Source organism: Halichoerus grypus, chromosome 7 (assembly GCF_964656455.1).
Source record: "Halichoerus grypus chromosome 7, mHalGry1.hap1.1, whole genome shotgun sequence".
NCBI classification, from domain to species: Eukaryota; Metazoa; Chordata; class Mammalia; order Carnivora; family Phocidae; genus Halichoerus; species Halichoerus grypus.
This window is the reverse complement of record NC_135718.1, coordinates 43,766,348-43,790,155: the sequence shown is the minus strand read 5'-3', so window position 1 is coordinate 43,790,155 and position 23,808 is coordinate 43,766,348. Positions and strand designations below refer to the sequence as shown.

At 40.1% G+C, this 23,808-nt stretch overlaps 1 protein-coding gene across 2 annotated transcripts; it reads left to right on the top strand.

Annotated features, from left to right (window-relative positions):
* The first annotated feature begins 165 nt into the window (after positions 1–165).
* On the top strand, positions 166–23,236 carry GHITM (growth hormone inducible transmembrane protein). 2 transcript variants are annotated; one of them, XM_036103957.2, is made up of 9 exons: positions 166–262; positions 1,762–1,926; positions 2,948–3,047; positions 4,294–4,405; positions 4,817–4,958; positions 14,139–14,247; positions 19,719–19,907; positions 20,359–20,530; positions 21,811–23,236. In XM_036103957.2, the coding sequence occupies exons 2-9, from the start codon at positions 1,798–1,800 to the stop codon at positions 21,893–21,895; spliced, it is 1,038 nt and encodes a 345-aa protein (XP_035959850.1). In that variant the 5' UTR covers positions 166–262; positions 1,762–1,797; the 3' UTR covers positions 21,896–23,236. The 2 variants fall into 2 exon arrangements, with proteins under 2 accessions (XP_035959850.1, XP_035959849.1); XM_036103956.2 differs by having other exon boundaries at positions 198–355.
* Positions 23,237–23,808: the final 572 nt, after the last annotated feature.

Below are 23,808 nucleotides of genomic sequence, written 5' to 3'. Positions count from 1 at the left end.
TTGAGACAAAAACGAAAACCAGCTCCGCCACCCATAGCTAACATGGCAGAAGTACCTTCGCTGCCCATACCCAAAATGGACGCTGACTATGACGCTTCCGACAATTCACTACTGGCCCCGCCCCTCCAGCCCGGAACCCCTCCTCCCTACCGCGCCAGCCCTTCCGTCAGAGATCTGCTCATGATTGGGTGACCCTAGTGTTTGGCGATTCTCCGGATGTTGCGTCACTCAGGGGTTAAGGGAAACTGCGCGCGCAGAGACAGTAAGTAGCGGGCGGAGGTCTAGCTAGGTGTACGCGTTTGCGTTTCGCCGGCCCGGAAGGGTAACTGTGTGGTTGAGGTGACCAGGGACTGAGGTATGGCTACTCCAGGCCTTCTGGCAACGGATATCCACTGTCCTGGCGGCCGGCTTCGCGGGGCCGCTGGGTGCATCCGAGGAGGGCTGAAGGCGGCGGCGCTGCTTGCTGCGTCACAGCCTGGCGGTGCCACAGTTTGGTGGAGCGTTAGGGTCATCGTCTTGCGGGTGACCGGGTGAAAGAGAGCGGCGGCGGCGGGGCCTGGGGCAGGCGGGCGGGCGGGCGCTCGCCCCCGCTGTCCTCTTCTCCCTCGGGCAGAGGTGCTGAATCACCCAGCGGCTGGGCCGCACGGCCGCCGCCCTCTCAGATAAGGGGGTGCTGGAGCGGGGGTGTGGTGGGGTTATGCGTTGACATTGGGAGACTGGAGGCTTCCTGCCGAGTTCTCAACCGAGTCTGGAGAGCTGGGTGGACTTTCTCGGGGGACCAGGAGCTTGAGCGCATCAGTGCTTGCGGAAGCTTACGGGGTCGTCATACTATCCATTTTATAGCTAACACATCTGAGTCTCAGAGGGCAGACAGTCACGAGGCCACTTCTGGAATGTGGCAGAAACAAGATTTCCACTTTGTTCTGTTGCGCGACATGGAGGCCACTCAGCGGGGCCTCGTTCCCAGTCGATGTGTTGAGTACCGGGGAATATAAACCGCCAACAGGCTGAGATGATGTAATGGCGTGAAAGTAGTAGAAGGTCTCGGTATTTTCTCAGTGTTGTACAACCCTTATAGATTCAGTGGGAGAGCTGGAAGTACAGTTTGATAGGTATTTTTTTAGCAAGGATTCTTAGCTTTGGGGGTGCTAGGTAAAACATTCCTGGGTCCCGTTCCTAGAGGTTAAATCATTAAGGACCAGAGATGCATCCCAGGTGGTTTCAGTACCTTGAGTATTTTTATCACATTTTGAAGGGAAGTAATATTTGGCATGTTTAGCAGAAATTTAAATATTTTATTACTGTTGATGTCGTGAAACCTTACAGTGTAGCATGACCTTGAAGAGTTACTCATCTCTTCCTTGGATGACATTTTTCTTCTGCTCAAAAGTTATACAGAGTCTTGTTTTAAATTGTCCTATTGAATGCTTAAAACCACATTTATAAAAGCCATCACACACACTGCAATTGTCTTAAGATATTAACACCTACTTTGTATTAGACGCATAACTTATATGGAGTCATACATCATATTGTTCAAACTGGGATTCAGTTCTATTTTGGTGATCATCCCATATTGGATTCTGTGGGGTGGATTTCTTGGACTAACAAGGAATAAGCTGACAATTCATCATTAACATTTAAAAAAAACTCCATTTTTCTACTGAAATATGATTGCTGGGCCCTTCTGTGTCTCCGGATCTTTTCTGTGTTATTCCCTCAGTTGGTTAATGGGTTATTTTTTGTCTGTGTCTCAAATAGCATTTCAGATCTGCTTGGTAAACCTGGTGCACCACCATGCTGGCCGCAAGACTTGTGTGTCTCCGGACACTCCCTTCCAGGGTTTTCCAACCAGCTTTCACCAAGGCCTCCCCAGTTGTGAAGAATTCCATCACGAAGAATCAATGGCTCTTAACACCCAGCCGGGTAAAGATAATCTGATATCTTACATTGTGTCCCTCTCTTTGTGCACTGGAACCTTTTTTTTTTTTTTTTTTTGACTGTATGAGGCTCCCTGTTCTATCATTAGTGATTTACTGAAACAGTTATCCCTGATAATGTCCCAAATCAGCTCTTTCTCCCTGTTAGTTTTGTGCCATTTTGTTCCTCCTTATCACATATGAAAGACAGAGCTCCTATAACTTTCTCTTTACTTACAGCTTTTGGAGTTTCATTCAGAGAACTTACAGTGATTTGTGTGAGATTGAGAATTATATGGTACAACAAAGAGATGTGGAGCCTGTAGTCAAAAGCTTAAGAACCCAGGAATATTAACATTTGGTCAGTAGCTTATTAATAAGTTACTAAAAATGTCATTTCAGCTCTTGATTAAAGAGTAAAGAGTGGTAAAATCCATCAGGTTAGAGAGACACCCATTATTTTTATAATAGATTTCTCCAGCATTCAAATTAGAAGTATAAATTTTGAAATGTGAGGTAGATAAGGAAATATATATAAGCTGGAAGAGACAGCTGTTTTCCTCATGAATTAACTGTTCTGCTTTTGAAAAAGAGCTAAAAAAAAGAGGTAGTAATCATCCTTCCCTTTGACTTTATGTTAAGGAAAGGTAACTTTCTTGAGCCCATTTCCCAGATGGAAAAAAAAAATGTAGCTAGTACTTAATGAATGCATGGTTTTTTTAAAGTTAGTGTTTAAAATATGATTCTAGAGATATAAATCTGTAGTTTATGAAATAATTATTCTGAAACTTTAAGAAGTTAGGTTGTAAACTAAGAATTTAAGTGAATCACTTCAAAGATAGACCACAGGTAGGTAGGGTTTACATTTAATTTTTTAGATTGGCTAACAGACCTTTATAGTGAAACTACATACATAGAAAGTACCAAGTTATATACAGTTTTCTAGTGTGATGAGATTTAATTATAGTTTATTAATAACATTCTGTTTTGCTGTATGTATCGTGTGTCTTTGTTTTTGTGTATGTCAGCAATATGCCACCAAGACAAGAGTTGGAATCCGGCGTGGGAAAACTGGCCAAGAACTTAAGGAGGCAGCAATGGAACCATCAGTGGAAAAAATATTTAAAAGTAGGCAGCAGTCTTTAGTTTTTGAACTGGAGTATGTGAATATGTTTTAAGAAGTCCATGAACAGCCTTCTAAAAATATGTGCAAACTTATATATGTGAGCATTTTCTGGGAAGAAAGGCAATCATTCTTCAGGATCTCATGACGCAGAAAAGATTGATACTTCACACTGGGTTCATTGGTTCCCAATCATATTTCTTCCAGAGAAAATTTTACTTTTACCATTTTTTTAAAGAAAGGATTGGTAGTTAATATGCCATGGTATTAAAGATATAATCTGTTAAGGGACTTCAATTGAAGTTGCACAGAATCTTCATTCAAGCATATAATATTTATGTATGTTTTAGGTCAAGAGAAAAATCACTAAAACCGGTACTAATGAAAGCCTACCTGTTCTTCTTAATTGGTTGTTTATATATGGGCTCCCTGGAAACAGTACCTTAATGAAGTTCATTTGGATTTCAGCTTTGCAAGTTTAACAAGATTGTTAATCTACCCAGATCTATTCATAGAACACTATTGCTGGTTAATGACCTTACAAAGTGTCAATATATTATAATGGGAAAGAGCTGTAATCCGTATCCCTCCAGGCATTTCTGATTAGTAATTTTGCCCTAAAAAAATAAATTACATGAAACATACAGCTATAGCATAGTAATAGTCTTAGTGACAAACTCAAACTAAAAGGAGTAAGATGCATCCAATTAAGAGTAAGTTGTTTCTTTCTCTTGCTCTTACTTTAGGGTACCCTCTCCCTTGATTCTGCTACATTAACACTGATTACATTTTTGGTTCCTTTTTTTCTTTGTCTACATCAAGCATCATCTTCGTTTAATGGCACTTTATACACTGTGGTATGACTATTAACATTTCTTTTTCATCTTTTTCTTTCTAAGAGCATCATGAGAACATTACCCAGATTCTTATGAATAAAATAATATGTATTACAGAAGTATCCCCACATCTACAGATACACTGCCTCCTTAAATTTCTTTGGAGTGAAACTAGAGGCTAATCAAGTCTGATCCTTTTTGTATTATTACACCTATGTTTTAGCAGTGTCCTTTTTTACTGGTCCCCTAATGTTGAAGCTGCTTATATCCCCATATGTTCTAATTATGGTTGTTACAAAGGACTATGGTATATAGTTTGATTTTCCTCATACAAATATTAGAAAGGGCTTACCGTCAGCGTTTTAATTTAGTCAAGACATGACTATTAATGTGCATTTCCTCCTGTGTTCTCCAGTTGATCAGATGGGAAGATGGTTTATTGCTGGAGGGGCTGCTGTTGGTCTTGGAGCATTGTGCTACTATGGCTTGGGAATGTCTAATGAGATTGGAGCTATTGAAAAGGCTGTGTAAGTAAATCATTCCCAAACATTTCCCAGTCTTCAAGGTTCCAATTTTGTTTTCATCTTTCTCTTTTGCCACTTTTGGAATGTTTTACATCTAATCTTCTAACTGTAGAAATATACTTGAATAAAAATAAAATCTCTTGGCATCTATTCAAACTTAAATAAAAATCTTTTACTAAGGTTATATGTGTTTAAGCAAGGAGAAAATGTGTTGCTTTGTATATGTGCCAAGTGCTTATGTTTTATATCATTTAATTTTTATGATAATTCCAATGTATGCATCATTATTTCCATAATAAATGAGATAAGATTAGAGCAATAAATTGGTATTTCCCAAAGTTTCCCAGCTATGAATGATTTAACCAAAATTTATATCCATATTTCCATAAATTAACCATGTTGTGCTTCTTACAGAATTTGGCCTCAGTATGTGAAGGATAGAATTCATTCTACCTATATGTACTTAGCAGGGAGTATTGGCTTAACAGCTTTGTCCGCCCTGGCAGTGAGCAGAACTCCTGTTCTCATGAACTTCATGATGAGAGGCTCTTGGGTGGTAAGTCAGCTTGTTTTTGTTTTCCTTTTTCACTAAATATCAAAAGATTAGACAAAAAATATTGGGAGAGGGGTATTAAATGGAAGTGAATCCCTTACTATATTGAACAAGTTGTTCAAATCTATGAAGTAATAGTGCAAGTGAGACAAAGTAGGAATTACATTCTGAGGTAAATCGGGAATTATTCTTTGTTGAGTATGTATTTAAATAGTGGCAGAGGGGTTGAAAACCAAACTTACAGGAATATCCTACTTACCTAACAGCAGAGATCCAGTAGCCTGTGTTTTATAGCAATTTAGTTAATAAAGGGTGGGGGAGGCAGCAAATGCAAAACCATCTTAGAAGTCAGTGGAAAATATTTGTTGCTAACACTTTGAATTTTCTTAACCCTGTGTAAGGTTTTATATTCTGTGTTTCTTTCTTTTTTTTTTTTTTTTTTTTTTAAGATTATTTATTTGAGAGAGAGAGAATGAGAGAGAGCAAGCACATGAGAGGAGGGAGGGTCAGAGGGAGAAGCAGACTCCCTGCCGAGCAGGGAGCCCGATGTGGGACTCGATCCAGGGACTCCAGGATCATGACCTGAGCCGAAGGCAGTCGCTTAACCAACTGAGCCACCCAGGCGCCCTATATTCTGTGTTTCTTGAGCATTTGTTATTTTGCTAGATACAAAAAAAAAATGATTTTAAAAGTAGTAGCTATTTTTTGCTGTCTGGTTGAAGAAATGAGCTTGAGTAAGTGGTAAAGAATGTGTACAATAAGAAGTAGAAAGTGTAAAATCAGTTGAAAGACTGTTTTTGGAAGGAGGGGGGAAAGATGGCAGAGGAGTAGGGGACCCTATTTCAACTGGTCCCCGGAATTGAGCTGGATATCTACCAGACCACTCTGAGCACCCACAAAACCAGCCTGAAAGGTAAGAAGATCGGGATTTCTACAAACAGAATATCGCAGGTGGTTGGTTTTGAGGTACGAAGCAGGGAGCCGTGATTCTGTGGGCAGATATCGGAGGATAAACGGCAGCAGGAGGGTGCCTGGCCGTGGGGATCCTACACTGTTGGGAGCGACAGCCTGCACGCTGTGCGGGCACAGACTCGCAGACCGGTAGCGGTGGGGGAAAGGACTTTAGGGCAGCCCCTGGGGCGGAAACCCGGAGCGGCACGGTTGCCCAGGTGAACTGGGAGCTGCTGGCGGTTTTAGAAGCACAAAGGGCAGAGACATGCCCCGACCTGGAGGCAGGACTGGGGGCGCTGCGTAGGGGTGCACAACCCAGGACGCTGCAGTTTATAGCAGCACGGATAGAAACGGAGACGGTGTGGCCCAGAGAGCTCACTGAAGAACAGACTGCAGTGTCTCTGCTCTGAGACAAAGGGTTGGAAACGGTCTCTTCTGCTCTGACTTGCGGAAGAGACGCGGAAAGCTGCCGGGGAAAGCCACCAGCGAACAAAAGCCCCAAAGACTGATTCCTGCTGAGCCCATCCCCTGCCACAGGGGGGCAGGGCAACTCCACCCAAACAGGGTTGCCTGAGTAACAGCGTGGCAGGCCCCTCCCCCAGAAGACAGGCTGGGAAAACAAGAGGCCAGCAACCCTAAGGTCCCAAGAAAACAGGTGCATCTTGCTTGGGTTCTGGTCAATAATTTGGACTCTCTACATTCCCTCAAACACCCATCAACAGAATGACTAGGAGGAGGAGCCCCCAAAATAGAAAAGACTCAGAGATTATGACTTATGCTGCAGATTTACAAATGGATGCAGATATAACCAAGATGTCGGAGATGGAATTCAGGCTAGCAGTTGTGAAGACAATGGCTAGAATGGAGAAATCAATTAATGGCAACATAGAGTCTCTAAGGGCAGAGATGAAAGGTGAATTGGCAGAACTTAAAAATGCTATCAATGAGATCCAATCCAATCTAGATAATCTTACATAAGCTAGGGTAACTGAGGCAGAAGAGCGAATAAGCGACCTGGAAGACAAGATAATAGATAAAAAGGGAAAAGAGGAGGCCAGGGAAAAACAACTCAGAATCCATGAAAATAGAATCAGAGAAATAAGTGACACCATGAAGTGTTCCAATGTCAGAATAATTGGAATCCCGGAGGGAGGGGAGAGAGAGAGAGGGCTAGAAGATGTATTTGAGCAAATCGTAGCTGAGAAATTCCCTAATCTAGGGAATGAACCAAACATTCGCGTCCTAGAGTCAGAGAGGACCACTCCCAAGATCAAGGAAAACAGGCCAACACCCCGGCATGTAATAGTAAAACTTGCAAATCTTAGAAGCAAGGAAACCATCTTAAAGGCAGTTACGGGGAAGAGATTCCTTACATACAGAGGGAGGAACATCAGAATAACGTGAGACCTGGCAAGCCAGAAAGGCCTGGCAAGACATTTTCAGGGTATTAAATGGCAAGACATTTTCAGGGTATTAAATGAGAAGAACATGAAGCCAAGAATACTTTATCCGGCAAGGCTTTCATTTAGAATGGATGGAGAGATGCAGAGCTTCCACGACTGGCAGAAACTGAAAGAATATGTGACCACTAAGCTGGCCCTGCAAGAAATATTAAGGGGGGGTTCTATAAAAGGAGAAAGACCCCAAGAGTGATATACAACAGAAATTTACGGGGACAATCTATAAAAACAACGTCTTCACAGGCAACATGATGACAATTAATTCATATCTTTCAATAATCACTCTCAACGTGAATGGCCTAAACACTCCCATAAAACGGCACAGGGTTGCAGATTGGATAAAAAGACAGGACCCATCCATATGCTGTCTACAAGAGACTCATTTTGAAGCTAAAGATAGATCCAGACTGAAAGTGAAGGGATGGAGATCCATCTTCCATGCCAGCAGACCTCAAAAGAAACCGGGGTAGCAATTTTTATATCAGACAAGTTAGATTTTAAACTAAAGTCTGTAATTAGAGACACAGGACACTATATCATTCTTAAAGGGTGTATCCAACAAGAAGATCTAATAATTGTAAATATCTATGCCCCCCAACATGGGAGCAGCCATCTATATAAGCCAACTGTTAACCAAAATACAGAGTCCTATTGATAACAAAACGTTAATTGTAGGAGACCTCAATACTCCACTCAGCAATGGACAGATCATCTAAGCAGAAAATCAACAAGGAAACAAGAGCTTTGAATGATACATTGGACCAGATGGACCTCATAGATATTTACAGAACATTCCACCCTAAAACAACAGAATACACATTCTTCTTGAGCGCACATGGAACTTTCTCCAGACTAGACCACATACTGGGTCACAAATTAGGTCTCAACCAATAGCAAAAGATTGAGGTTATTCCCTGCATATTCTCAGACCACAATGCTCTAAAACTGGAACTCAATCACAAGAAAAAATTTGGCAGAAATTCAAACACTTGGAAGCTAAAGACTATTCTGCTCAAGAATGTTTGGGTCAACCAGGAAATCAAAGAAGAACTTAAACAATTCATGGAAATCAATGAGAACAAAAACACATCAGTCCAAAACCTATGGGATACTGCAAAGGCGGTCCTAAGGGAGAAATACATAGCCATCCAAGCCTCACTCAAAAAAATAGAAAAATCCCGAATTCACCAACTAACTCTACACCTTAAAGAACTAGAGAAAAAGCAACAAACAACGCCTAGGCCATGCACTAGAAGAGAAATAATTAAAATTAGAGCAGAAATCAATGAATTAGAAACCAGAAAAACAGTAGATCCTTTCCTGATTAAAACTCTTCAGAGTATAGGGATAGAGGGAATATTCCTCAAGTTCATAAAATCCCATCTATGAAAAACCCACAGCGAATATCATCCTCAGTGGGGAAAAGCTGAGAGCCTTTCCCTTAAGATCAGGAACACATCAAGGATGCCCACTCTCGCCACTATTGTTCAAATAGTACTAGAAGTCCTAGCAACAGCAATCAGACAACAAAAAGAAATAAAAGGTATTCAAATTGGCAAAGAAGAAGTCAAACTCTTTCTTTTCGCAGGTGACATGATAACTTTATGTGGAAAACCCAAAAGACTCCACCCCCCAAATTACTAGAACTCATACAGCAATTCAGTAATGTGGCAGGATACAAAATCAATGCACAGAAATCAGTTGCTTTCTTATACACTAACAACGCAACTGTAGAAAGAGAAATTAGAGAAATGATTCCATTTACAATAGCACCAAAAAGCATAAGATACCTCGGAATAAACCTAACCAAAGAGGTAAAGGATCTATACTCTAGGAACTACAAAACGCTCATGAAAGAAATTGAAGAAGACACAAAAAGATGGAAAAGTATTCCATGCTCATGGATCGGAAGAATAAACATTGTTAAAATGTCTATGCTACCCAGAGCAATCTATACCTTCAATGCCATCCCGATCAAAATTCCAATGACATTTTTCAAAGTGCTGGAACAAACAATCCTAAAATTTGTATGGCATCAGAAAAGACCCCAAATCGCCAAGGAAATGTTGAAAAAGAAAAAGCTGGGGGCATCACGTTGCCTGATTTCAAGCTATATTACAAAGCTGTGATCACCAAGACAGCATGGTACTGGCACAAAAACAGACATGTAGACCAATGGAACAGAATAGAGAACCCAGATATGGACCCTCAACTCTATGGTCAAATAATCTTTGACAAAGCAGGAAAAAGCATGCAATGGAAAAAAGACAGTCTCTTCAATAAATGGTGCTGGGAAAATTGGACAGCCACATGCAGAAGAATGAAACTCGACCATTCTCTAACACCATTCACAAAGATAAACTCAAAGTGGATGAAAGACCTCAATGTGAGACAGGAATCCATCCAAATCCTAGAGGAGAACATAGGCAGTAACCTCTTTGACATTGGCCACAGCAACTTCTTTCAAGATACATCTCCAAAAGCTAGTGAAACAAAAGCAAAAATGAACTTTTGGGACTTCATCAAGATAAAAAGCTTCTGCACAGCAAAGGAAACAGTCAACAAAGAGGCAACCCACAGAATGGGAGAAGATATTTGCAAATGACACTACAGATAAAGGGCTGGTATCCAAGATCTATAGAGAATTTCTCAAACTCAACACCCAAAAAACAAGTCAAAAAGTGGGCAGAAGATATGAAAAGACACTTCTCTGAAGAAGACATACAAATGGCTAACAGACACATGAAAAAATGTTCATATCATTAGCCATCAGGGAAATCCAAATCAAAACCACATTGAGATACCACCTTACACCAGTTAGAATGGCAAAAATGGACAGGGAAAGAAACAAGAAATGTTGGAGAAGTTGTGGAGAAAGGGGAACCCTCTTACACTGTTGATGGGAATTCAAGTTGGTACAGCCACTTTGGAAAGTAGTGTGGAGGTTCCTCAAAAATTTAAAAATAGAGCTTCCCTATGACAGCATTGCACTCCTGGGTATTTACCCCAAAGACACAGATGTAGTGAAAAGAAGGGCCATATGCTCCCCAATGTTCATAGCAGCAAGGTCCGCAATAGCCAAACTGTGGAAAGAGCCGAGATGCCCTTCCAACAGATGAATGGATAAAGATGTGGTCCATATATACAATGGAATATTACTCAGCCATCAGAAAGGATGAATACCCAACTTTTACATCAACATGGATGGGACTGGAGGAGATTATGCTAAGTGAAATAAGTCAAGCAGAGAAAGTCAATTATCATATGGTTTCACTTATTTGTGGAACATAAGGAATAGTATGGAGGACATTAGGAGAAGGAAGGGAAAAATGGGGGGAGGGAATTGGAGGGAGAGATGAACCATGAGAGACCATGGACTCTGAGAACAAACAGGGTTTTAGAGGGGAGGGGGGAGGGGGCATTGGTTAGCCCGGTGATGGGTATTAAGGAGGCACGTACTCCATGGAGCACTGGGTGTTATGCAAAAACAATGGATCGTGGATCACCACATCAAAAACCAATGATGTATGGTGACTGACATAATAAAATTTTAAAAAATTAAAATTATAAAATAAAAATTAAAGACTGTTTTTGTCTTGGACTAGTAGTGAAGGTCTATGCAAGAGACATTTATTTCATCAGAAATGTTGGAGGCTAGCATTTTTTTTATTGTAGGAGAGGAATAGGGTAGTCTAGGTTTGCAGAACAGCTTGAGCAAAGGAGAAGAGGTAGTCATTAAAACTGGCTTCACATATGATCCCAGGGTCCTGGGATTGAGCCCAGCGTTGGGCTCCCTGCTCAGTGGGGAGTCTGCCTCTCACTCTCCCTCTGCTCGTGCTGTCTTTCTCTCACTTGCTCTCTCTCAAATAAATAAAATCTTTAAAAAAAAAAAAAACAAAACTTTGAGATAAAACTGGCTTTGCAATAGTGTCAAGAGTGGAGATCGAGGGGTGCCTGGGTGGCTCAGTGGTTAAGCGTCTGCCTTCGGCTCAGGTCATGATCCCGGGGTCCTGGGATCAAGTCCCACATCAGGCTCCCTGCTCAGAGGGGAGCCTGCTTCTCCCTCTCCTCCCTGCTCGTACTCACTCTCGCTATTTCTGTAGCTATCTCTCTCTCAAATAAATAAAAATCTTAAAAAAAAGAAAAAAAGAGTGGAGTTCGAGGATTTGAGGTCTAAAGTGTGAAGAAGACACATTTAGAAAAAGAATGTTTGATTGCCACACTGAGGAAAGTGCCTAAGTAGGCAGAGGCCATTGCAGATACTGAAACAGCAAAAATATTTTTTGTATTTGAGTTCTAAGAACTGCTCAGTGGGGAGTCTGCCTCTCGCTGTCCTGCTCATGGTGTCTCTCACTTGCTCACTCTCAAATAAAATCTTTAAAAAAAAAAAAGACTTTGAGATAAAACTGGCTTTGCAATAGTGTCAAGAGTGGAGATCGAGGGGCGCCTGGGTGGTTCAGTGGTTAAGCGTCTGCCTTCGGCTCAGGTCATGATCCCAGGGTCCTGGGATCGAGTCCCACATCAGGCTCCCTGCTCAGTTCTAAGAACTCAAATGGGAGAGACAAGAAGCAAGTATGCCAGCCGTGGCTTTGCAAAATCTGAAACGAAGGATTGTAAGAACGTGTACTGAGTTTGAGAATGGAAGGGAAGGGGTATGGGAGAGTTTATATCCTACAGATTTCCCTTCGGTAACCAGATCTAACCAACTTCCATCCAACTTCCAAAACCGTCATATTTCCACTGTACTTTCCAAAGGAGGACCATTTAGAATAGCATGGCCGTTTGGACACTTCAATATACTTCAGATGTGTGTTATAAATCTCCTAACCTAGAAGTCCAAGAGGGCACAGAATAAGCATGATGCATTCTCACCAGGAATGTAAGTTTTTATCAGGTAGAGAATATAAAACAAGGCCTTTTAACAAAACACCATGGCTACAAGAGAAAAATTAAAATATACAAAAGAGTTTAGCCCCTAAAATAAGACGTCAAAGAAGTTTTGTGCTTGGGCCATATTCTCAACTTCCTGTGGGCATAAGATCACTCTCACCTGCTGTTAGGGCTACTGAAATAGTTTGGAAAGCCCCAGGCAAGTGCTACAGAGATGAAGATGAAGCTTTTTGGGGGTGACAGACATAGAAATTATGTCAAAGTTGGTACAAAGTTGGAACAGAGAAGAGGCTTCTGACACTGCTCATGGCAGTCAGTGTCCCTCCCAGAAAAACTTCCCAGGTGAGGAGGTAATCCTTGAATAAGTCAACCAGATAGAAAAAAGGTATTCTTAGGCAAAATGAACCAGAAGTAAAGAGACATGAGATGGGGGTGTGTTTGCATCCCCACCATTTCAGTGTAGCTGGAGTGTGTAGAGTATGGAAAGGTAAAAGGCAGAAAATACAGCTGGGTCATGAACATGAAGGACCTTAAAAGAAAAAAAACACAATTGTGATAAATATCCTGCAAATGCCTTGCATCTGTATGAAGTATGAAGAAATGTATGAAGTGGTTTTTAGTAATTATTTTTCCATTAGAAAATGATAGAGTAGAACTCACTGTGCTTATTTATATTAATAGGAGCAAAGGGTTTCCCATTCTCAGCAAAAACAGCTGTTCTGTCTCTATCTGTGCTTTACGTCAGAGGTTGAACATTCACATGTCATGGGTCAGACAGATAATGCAGAGGAGTTAGGCAGGCCTGGTATGTCACACACACACATTAGTGACTAAGCAAAGGCGTTAAAAAAGCATTCACATTCAATTGATCTTTGAGTAGTTGGGCTACAAAATATCTGCTGTTTCGTACAAGAGCTGCAACTTTGCACTTTCTACTTCAAGTTTCCTAAAGATTCATTATCATCTTTTTCTATTATGTGCATTTCTTTCTTATACACACAAGGAATATTTAAGTGTTAAAACTAATATGGCAATCTAAGGCAAAGAAAAGGGATGGAGGACCAAGTCAGCCAGAAAACTAAGAGGATAGAGAAGTAGAATCTTACTCTCTTTTCCATGTGCTTCTGTTTTTTAGATTTTTATTTAGCAAATGATGGAGTTCAAGGCAATGTAATACATATATATTCTAATTGGTATATCATGATTAATTTTTTAAAATACTGTCTGTGCTATACAAAATAAATAAAAATTATTTTGGAATTCTTATTTTTTTAAGATTTATATATTTAAAGATTTTATTTATTTGAGAGAGAACGAGTGGGGGAGGGAGCCAGAGGTGGGACTCAATCCCAGGACCTGAAATCCTGCCCTGATGCTTAACCAACTGAGCCACACAGGCACCCCAAGATTGATTGATTGATTTGAGAGAGAGAGTGTGAGAGTGATGGAGCATGTGTGCATGAGCTGGGGGGGCGGGGGGGACAGAGGGGGAGAGAGAATCCCAAGCAGACTCCGTGCTGAGCTCAGAGCCGGACGTGGGGCTCAATCTCATGACCCTAAGATCATGAACTTAGCCGAAACTAAGAGTCAGACGCTTAACCAACTGAGCCACCTAGGCGTCCCTGTTTTGGGATTCTTAAAGAGGTTTATTCTCTGTCTAGCAAGAATAAACTTTAAAAGATGGTGGTATCAGTCAAAGCTCAACTTAAGTCACTTGAAGGTGTCTGCAAAACTTTGTGTGACAGTAGGGGGCACTCTTGCCCCCTACTAGGATCAGTTCATTCAAGGTTTTTTTGGAGGGACTAACTGAACTTGGAACTTGTGGGCTTCTACTTTGTTGTTGTATAAGGATTGATTTTTCTCAGTAATATGTGTCTTTCAGACAATTGGTGCAACCTTTGCAGCCATGATTGGAGCTGGAATGATGGTACGATCAATACCATATGACCAGAGCCCAGTCCCAAAGCATGTTGCTTGGTTACTACATTCTGGTATGTTCTAATTTTAAATTTTTATTTAACAACCTTCATTACTAATTTTTTTTTTTTTTTTTTGGTGGCTCTTCACAATTGTAAATGACTTGTGCATAATTTAATAAAACCTTGTGTTTAGAAAACACTTACAGTTTTTCATACTCATGTGGTTGTTTATTACCAGATCTCTACTCTGAAAAATGATTCTGATACTAAGACCATGGACATCCCCAGTATTACATTTGGCCTCCTGTGACAGTCTAGTATATGTAGAGATTTCCTTTATGTATTTTGTCTCCTCCTGGGAGGGTTTCAAACCTGATACACATTACTTAAGAATTGTTTTTGTTGTGTATTTTTAGAAAAATTTAAAAATGAGGGTGGAGAAGAAAAGGATGCAGTAAGAAAATAGGAGTAGAGGATTTTGCAGTAGAGCATTGGAAGAAAGAATACAGTAAAAAAGATCTTTGGAAATGTACATTTGTGTCTGATATAGTTAGCTGGGTCATTATTTAGATAGGTTTAGCACGAAGTGACAGTGGGCAGGGCAGAGGCTGTCCACCTGTGGTATTGTAGGACAGTTTTAATATCCTTTTATAGGTACATGTTGTGATACCACCCCTTAATTTTGGAGACACAAATATTTTAGATAAAGTGTTTTCCATCTCAGGTATCCCGGGATAGTCTCTGTCTGTGGGTTGAACAAAGAGCCAGCTAGACCCAGAAACAAAAGTACTTAGATACATGTTCTCTACCACAAAACAAGACATTTTATTTTTTCTAATTTGTTTTTTGAGTATAGTTGACACAATGTTATAATAGTTGCCGGTGTACAACATAGTGATTCAGCTTCCCTATACGTTTTGCTATACTCCCCGCAAGTGTAGCTACCATCTGTCACCATACAAGCACTATTACAGTATCACTGACTGTGTGCCCTGTGTTGTGCCTTTTACTCTTGTGACTTCATTCCGTAACTGGAAGCCTGTATCTCCCAGTCCCCTTCACCCATTTTGCACACCCCGCTACCTCCCCTCTGGCAACCATCAGTTTGTTCTCTGTCTTTACGGGTCTGTTTCTGCTTTTTATTCGTTTATTTACTTAAATAAAACAAGACAAATTTTGTAAGCATTTCCCTGAAACTTCTAGGGAAACAGACTGTGAAGTGTTTCTAACATAGGTTAGTAAATGGAAATTAGGTATTTGGCATCCAGTATGACAAATTTCTGGTATGAACTATGTCATTTACATTCTTTATGTGCTATCTTTGTTTTGGTCAATATGAGACAGCATGACTTGACAACCTCGGTTTTCAAGTCTCTTCTGTTAGGTGTGAGGTTATTCAACCATAGATATCCTCCGTGGGGATTTACAGGATAAAATCCTTGTGATTGAGGGAGGTGGTCCATTATCTTCCAGTACCAATAACCTGCTTTTAAGAAAAAAATTATTCAAGATACAACGTGTACTTCTATAAAATGTAATATCTCTGAGTGCCATCTATTTAAGGATTATTCTGCTTTAGAACAAGTACATACCATAGTAGTATACAGAACTTTTTTTTCTCTTGAGTATGAACCCTTGCATTAAAACACCAAAAACCTCACCATCTGAGTTTAGCATTAGTATCTTACCCAGAGAATGGAGTTCTGCACCTGTTTCCCATTTTAGACACTGAGTTCCTTGAGAAAACAGGTTCAGTGTTTTTATCTCTGATAAATAGTAGATACTTAGTGACTTACTGAATTAAATTAAAATAGCTATGTAGTTTGAGTTTAGAATAAGGGCTATCTGGGTTGCTTAGAAAACTTTTAATCTGGTATTATTACAGTATATAAATTACTTGGGTCAAAGTATTTTATGTGTTGGAGGGGGTCCCCAAGACCAACCATTCATTCATTTAGTGTTTTTTTAGGAGTTCTAGGACTCAGCATATAGTTGTACTCAGAGCTAAGGTTTATTACAATAAAAGGACACATGATAGCATCTGCAAGGGGAAAAAATATAGGCAGAGTCTGGAGAAATTCATCCATGGGCCTTCAGTGCTCCCTCCTTTTTTTGAGGGGACTTATCAAGGAAGTGAAAAGAGCAGTGAGATAGAAGCCCATTAGAGACTTGGTGCCTGAGGGTTTTTATTAAGGACTGATCATGTAAGCACCTTCATAGCAACTACCAAAATACGGATTTCCAGAAGGAAAGCAGGCTTTCAGCATAACTCACATTGTTTTCACAAGCAGTCTAACCCTCCCAGTTACAGAATGCTTCATCTGCCAAGTTCTTAAGTAGCCAAGGACCAGCCCTGCAAGCAAGTCTTTGTAAAGATGACCTTAGGCCTGCTCTGGTAACCCTTCCCTGTACAGCATGAATGCCAGTTTTTGCTTTACATTTCATCCATATCTTGAGAAGCTGTGCAGGCAGGCATTAGCATTTCCATTTCATGGATGAGGAAGTGGAGGCTGTGTGAGGTCACACTGGCAGGTGCCACAGTCAAAACTGAACACCCTTATTTCTTCAAGTCCAGCCCTCTGTCCACTCTTTCTTTCACTGGTATGATTGAGATGAGACCTGAAGGGGGTTTGGATGACCCAAGGGCATTCCCTCACAGTATTAAAGGGACATCAGAGTTAGCTTTTGACCAGTATTAACATCCCAGTGCATTCCATTTTCATTTTTCATCCAAATGTTTAGCACTGTGTCGACACAGCTGTGGTCTTAGGACTAAGTGTGCAGGAATTACTGAAATGATCGTTGGAAAACTATTCTAATTGTGTTTTCCCCCCAGCTTTATTAGGATATAATTGACACATAACATCATATAAATTTCAAGATGTGTAACTGGTTGATTTGATACATTTATATATTGCAAAATGATTACCACCATAGCATTAGCTAACACTTCCATATTTACCATTTTTTTGTGGTGAGAACATTTAAAATCTGTTAGCAACATTCAAGTATATGATGCAGGATTAGCTGTAATCACCATGCTGTACATTAGGTCTTCAAATTTATTCATCTTATAACTGGAAATTTATACACTTTGACCAATATCTCCTCATTTCCCCCACACCTCTACCCCTGGTGACCCCCACTCTACTGTTTCTCTGAGTTTGACTTTTGTAGATTCCTAATATAATTGAGATCATATGATATTTGTCTTTCTCATATTTCACTTAGCATAATGCCCTCAGGGTCCATTCATGTTGTCAAAAATGGCAAGATTTCATTCTTTTTTATAGCTGAGTATTACTCCATTTTGTTTATACACCACATCATCTTTATCCATTCATCCATTGAAGGACAATTTGGTTTTTGTATCTTGGAGATTGTGAGCAATGCTGCTGGGAGCACAGTCATCTCTATGAGATCCTGATTTCAATTCTTTTGATTATAAACCCAGAAGTGGGATTGTTGAATCATATGGTAGTTATAGTTTTAATTTTTTGAGGAACCTCCATACTTTTCCATAGGAGCTGTACCAGTTGGATGAATGCCAGTTTGATTCACAATATAATGTTGAGCTATCCTTGTTAGTTTTGTAATTGGTATGTCCTTAAGCAGCAAACATCTATTACCATTTAAGATTTTTATGAGAAAATATCATTGAAAAATCTCAGACAATCTCCTTAAAAGTTTTGCTAAAGCTACAGGAAGGCTGGACTGCAGCTTCCCACACCATCAGAAAACCTGGCCTTAGAGAACAAACAGGCTCACCAAAGAGCCAGATATTGGAGAACAGACCTTTGGAGGGATCTGCCCGAAGCTGATGAGAAAGTCCTGGAGGACCAGACCCCCACCCCCACCCTCCCCACCCCCGCCAGAGGCCTCAAACTTAGGGGCTACTGTTGTGAAAAGGCCAGGACTCAGGTGCCCACATTCTGTGAGGACAAGTCTCTCAGAGGGCCAGAACACACAGAGCCTGATTGCCAACGAGCTAGTCCACGAGTGTTGGACCTCTCAGAGGACTGTGGCATCTGGGATGAGACCTGGGCAGAGCATGGTAGCCAGGATCTTTGGAAGACTAAGCCACCCAAGGGCCAGACCCCCAGTGATAAAAGCTCCAGAGATAGAATCTCCAATAAACCTAGCCATGAAGAACGGAAAAACCAGAGGATTGTACCATGACTGTCAAGGCCACCTGGGAAACTGTCTTTGACAGGGTCAGCTTACACAGGAGAGGACCACTGGAGGGACAGGTCATGGAAAACAGGACCACCAGGCCAGACCCTGGAGAGCCAGGGGAGGCCCAGGTGCCACGGGGTGGGGGTGGCAGAGATGCTATGAAAAGGCCATGAGGGAGGCAAGGGCTCGCTCATCCTTCCTCCCTGGTACCAGCTCTACATCCTGTCCCTGGCCATTGGTGGCTCACGGGGTCAGGAGAACCTGGAGCAATGAGCTGGCACATCAGTATAGGGAAGGGAGGAAGAAGGACACTCTTTCATCCTCTGTCTGTGGCTTAATGCAAATTTCAGGACAAGGAGTTACCTGGGGTGAGTAAAGTTGGGAGGCTGCTGGAGAATACAGGTTTTTCTTGGCTTCTGCAAAAAAAAAAATAGATTTTTTTTTTTTGCTAAAAATTTTGCTGTCAGTTGTAAAACTGATGGGAATCCTAATAGAAACGTAAAGATTCCTAGAGGAATTTTTATCCAGTGTCTTTCTTACAGCAAAAGATATTTTTAATTGTTCATTATCATGAGATACATCTTTCTCCTTGATCTAGAAATGTTACTCTTCACGAAAGAGACACTGGTGTTGAAATTATAGTATGGCCATAGCTGTGCCTATTCCACGAGTTAAACTACGGACACTTACTGTTTTAATAAGAGGATAACTTAACTCTACTCACCACTGAAATAATGACCACTGAAATAATTATCTAAGATTTATTTTTTGAATTAAGGAGTTCTGTTTGCTAATTAAATTATTAATACCTTTCACAGTAATTTTTCTGAACTTGTTTATGAATACCTGACAACTAAAATTACGGTTCACAAGCTGAGATGACATTCCCTATCCACAAGGAAACAGCAGTGCCTGTCCTTGAAGTTCCTTAGGATTAGCATCCTATAGCATTCTCTCGTTTTACCTTGTTCCCTCTTGGCAGCAACAGGTTTGACCTTGAGTTACTCATTTCAAGCCTTTTAATCTCAATTCTTATATATAGCATTGTTGTTGCAAAGAATATACCAGTAGGCTCATATCCAGATAATGAAGTACATAAAATTTGATAAAGTTACTCAAACATCTAGATTAGTGTTTGTACTCTGAGTTGAGACAGTTTAAGAATAGTGTTGTTGTGATTTCGAGTTTGGCTAGCCGCAAGTTTGGGTTGTGGAATTCAGGGGTAGTATTACCTACATACGGGAGAGACTTGGTATTCCTGTCGTTGAACAGTCAGGTATACGATGTTCAGATGGCCTGTTATTAGAAGTGGCGTTTTCTTTTTGGTTGTCATTTAGTAACTACTTCCCTGCTTGCTCTTTCTCCAGGTGTGCTGGGCGCAGTGGTGGCTCCGCTGACGATGCTAGGGGGGCCTCTTCTCATCAGAGCCGCGTGGTACACAGCGGGCATCGTGGGCGGCCTCTCCGCCGTGGCCATGTGCGCGCCCAGTGAGAAGTTCCTGAACATGGGGGCACCCCTGGGAGTGGGCCTGGGTCTCGTCTTTGTATCCTCACTGGGTAAGCAGCTGGGTTTTGATACTTGCTTCTTGGTTTCCTAAAATCATTGATGTGCTTAGTTATCCTAAAGGAGGGAACTTAATTAAGAGTCACTTTTGAAAGTTTAAAAAGGAAACACTAATTAGAGTGTATTTTCTTATTTGGCATCATGGTAAACTATGATTTTTGGTTTTACCAAATACATCTAAAATGGAAAAGTTGGTCTGGAGAACATGAAAATTGCTCTTGATGCAAGAGCCTTTCTGTAATGTGAGCAAGTGACCCATTGCAGGAATGAGTATAATGGGTTTGCAACTGAATGTGCATAAAATTACACAGTGCATATAGTCAGTCCTTTTCTTACCTGTGCAGTACACCAAAAGAAGGGTTGTTTTGTTTTGTTTTGTTTTGTTTTTTGAGTAATGTTAATCATAAATCCAATTATAGAGGAGTTCGTCTTTTTTCCTTCCAGGATCTATGTTTCTTCCACCTACCACTGTGGCTGGTGCCACTTTGTACTCAGTGGCAATTTATGGTGGATTAGTTGTTTTCAGCATGTTTCTTCTGTATGATACGCAGAAAGTAATCAAGCGTGCAGAAATAATACCAGCGTATGGAGTTCAAAAATATGATCCCATCAATTCGTAAGTAGTCTTTAATGTCTTCCCTTTGTTACATAGGACATTTGTGTTATTATGGTCTATTTTATTTTATGGCTGTATTAGTTTCCTAGGGCTACTGTAACAGACTGCAGACTGAATGGTTAAAACAATGGAAATTTATACTCTTGAAGTTCTGGAGTCCAGAAGTCTGAAATCAAGGTGTCATCAGGGTTGATACCTTCCGAGGGCTCTAAGAGAATCTGCTCCATGCTTCTCTTCTAGCTGCTTGTTTTGGCCAGCAGTCCTTGGCATTCCTTGGCTTGTAGACACATTACCCCAATCTCTACCTCTGTCTTCACAGCATTCGTCCTATGTGTCTGTCTCTGTCTCCAGTCATTTTGGATTGAGGCCGACGCTACTCCAGTATTAACCTCATCTTAACTCACATCTTGATTACATTTGCAGAGACGCTATTTTGAAATAAGGTCACATTTACAGGTACAGGGATTAGGATGTCAGCATATCACATAACCACAATGGGTTTGTCGAATTGTACTATTTTATTTCTGTTACTGTTTGATCTGTTTTATCTCTTTAGTAAGCTATGTGTCCACAGAACATTTGATTAGATCGTAACTAAGTGTAGTATTTAGGTATTCAATTAAATCAGTATTTGCCTATTTTTGTTGATTAGCTTTATGGTGCAACTGTTATATAATGATGCTTTTCCCTTTTCTTGGACTCTCCACCAAAGTGGCTTGTTTTATTTAAACAACTTTTTTGAGTTTCACGTTGTCTGTCACATTTTGTAAAGTAATCTTTTTTTTCCTTGAAACTGAAATTCAGTGTAATGGTCTTTTTAAAATGCTGCCGTAACACAGATTTGTGACAGTTTTCGTTGGTTGGCGGTGGAGGGGGGGTTGCCTTGAGGAGATGTATTATATTTAAAAATGCCAGACTTGTGTCTAACACATTTTTGTGAAGGTGTTTCTTTGGTTTTTTCCTGATTATTTCATTGTCTATCACCCAGGGTTTGTTTTTTTTTGCAAGATGCTACACTCTAAGAGCGTGTCAGAGAATAGAATAATGATTTTTTAAATTGCCCTTTAACATTTCGAAGATGAATCTGCCAGAAGAAAATCTTGACTGTTGTCTAGTCTAGGGCTTCCTTAGTGTTGGCATCTTTTGTTTTTTTAATTTCCATTTCATATACCTATGACAAATAAATCAGTATTGCTTTCTCTTTTCTAGATTAAGAAATAGTTTTTATCATTGTTATTAGAATTACATCATCTATAACAGGCCATAATTTTCTTTTCCAGGATGCTGGGAATCTACGTGGATACCTTAAATATATTTATGCGAGTTGCCAGTATTCTAGCAACTGGAAGCAACAGAAAGAAATGAAGAGCCTCAGCTTCTGACTTCTTTAATACATCAGATATCTTGCTTGTTTAATAGGGACAGGTATTCATTAAATAGTTTGTACAAGCAGCTTTCATTGAAGTTTAGAAGAGAAGACTTGTCATCATGTTTCAGTTGTTCCGGTGATGTGATGCTTCAGGTCTCCTTTATCTTCTGCAGAATAAATTCAGTTGTTCTCTTCCAAATAAGCACACACATTTCCAGTTCTCGTGTTTGAGTAATTCATAAATGTTGCAATGAATGTGAAAACTAAAGTTTGTGTTGTGAGAATTTATTCTATTTTAAAATGTATTTGATTGAGTGAAAATTAGCAAACTCTGTTTTGCTGTATATCATATCAACAAGTAATGTCATAAGTGATGTAGAGGTTTGGTAAAGGGACCAGAGAGAAGCAAAGGGTCACCTGCAGTCTTTCTTTGACTACTTAGCACTTGTGTAATTGGTGGTGAGCCAGTGAGAGGGGTCTGGCTATTTGAAAACAAATAAATAATTGCTGTTTTTACATTTGTCTGTTGAACTTAAAAGCACTGAGCATGAAACAAAGATATAGGTGATTCATTCTCCTGATGTTCCTTTCTTTCTCATTGCTATCTTTACAACATACGTGTTATTTTGTTAGGCTTCTCATTGTTTGACATTGCTAGGATGGTCCAGAATGTTAATCGTATGGAGAATTCCTGATATGTGTTATATATGTTTAAGTTTTATTTTTGAACCTTATAGAACAAAATATCCTTAAAACTCTTCTCAGGATAAAACATTCAAAGCATGAAAACTCTTGCATTTTCAAATACACAAACACTGTGTTCCTAATTGCTGAATTTTTGTGCATATTTATTGAAATATTGAATAGAATACATGCTTGCCTTTCCCATCACTTCAGGCTTTGAAGCTTTTATCAGAAAAGCCTGTTTGTGGCTCACACTTAAGATTATGAAAGCAGTTTTTCTCCCAAGACTTGGTTTCTTGTGTTCTCTCAGGCTAAGCACTAAACAAAAAAGGAGGACATAGCTAGTCTTTCTTCATGAACTATGTCAGTCAAAACTGTAATAGGCAAAATGCTTCATTAGAGTTTCCCCCAGAAGACTTTTTCTTCTCTCCTGCATAGACTATTACTTGACTCTCTTGTGACATTTGTAAGTGTTTTGATACAGAAGAGTTATTTTTGGAGGTTCTTAATGAATGAAGTGTGTATGATTATTGAAATGATTGGTATTTTTGACAAATATTTATTACAGTATCCAGAAGTAATTATTCTAACCACCTCAGATTACATATGGGATGCTTATTTCTGAAATAATAAAGGTTCCAGCCAGATGGTGATCGGTCTGTAATTTTTCCAGCTGAACCATATGCATACTATTTGAATAGAGGATTTGTTTGATTTATTTTCTCTTCCTGACCTAGTAGGTAGAATACAGTGTGATTATGACCATGGTACTTACAGCCAGACTGCCTTTATTTGAGCCCCGCCTCTTCCACTTATTTATGTGATCTTGGGCAAATTAACCTCTCTGTGCCCATTTTCTTATCTATAAAATGAAGATGGTAACAGAACCAACCTCATAGGGTTGGAGTGAAATGTGTGGGCATTTAGTAATATGTAAGTTTTAGCTGCTGTTGCTGGTTTTGGGGGGTGGGCAGTGCGGGGAGTTGTCCTAAGAAAAATCTCAGTGCCAGACTTGTATTTTCTCCCTTCTCCACTTTAGTTACTCTACAGTGTCAATGTGATCTTGAAGGTCCTGTTGTCTTCAGTCATTTTAGAACCCAAAATTTATGTCCCTATGTTTGGATGGTATCACACAAAACAAAATGATAGAATTTCGACAGTGGGTATCAGGCAAAAGCTTATTTAGAAAAACAAGGTGGTTTTTTTTTCTTTTTAATTTAAATGA

Excerpts from the sequence above, each read along its gene's own strand:
- GHITM (XM_036103957.2), top strand. The coding sequence starts at position 1,798 with ATGCTGGCCGCAAGACTTGTGTGTCTCCGGACACTCCCTTCCAGGGTT. Across the intron at positions 3,048-4,293 it reads AGTGGAAAAAATATTTAAAA|TTGATCAGATGGGAAGATGG; the intron begins GTAGGCAGCAGT and ends TGTGTTCTCCAG. Across the intron at positions 19,908-20,358 it reads CGTCTTTGTATCCTCACTGG|GATCTATGTTTCTTCCACCT; the intron begins GTAAGCAGCTGG and ends TTTTCCTTCCAG.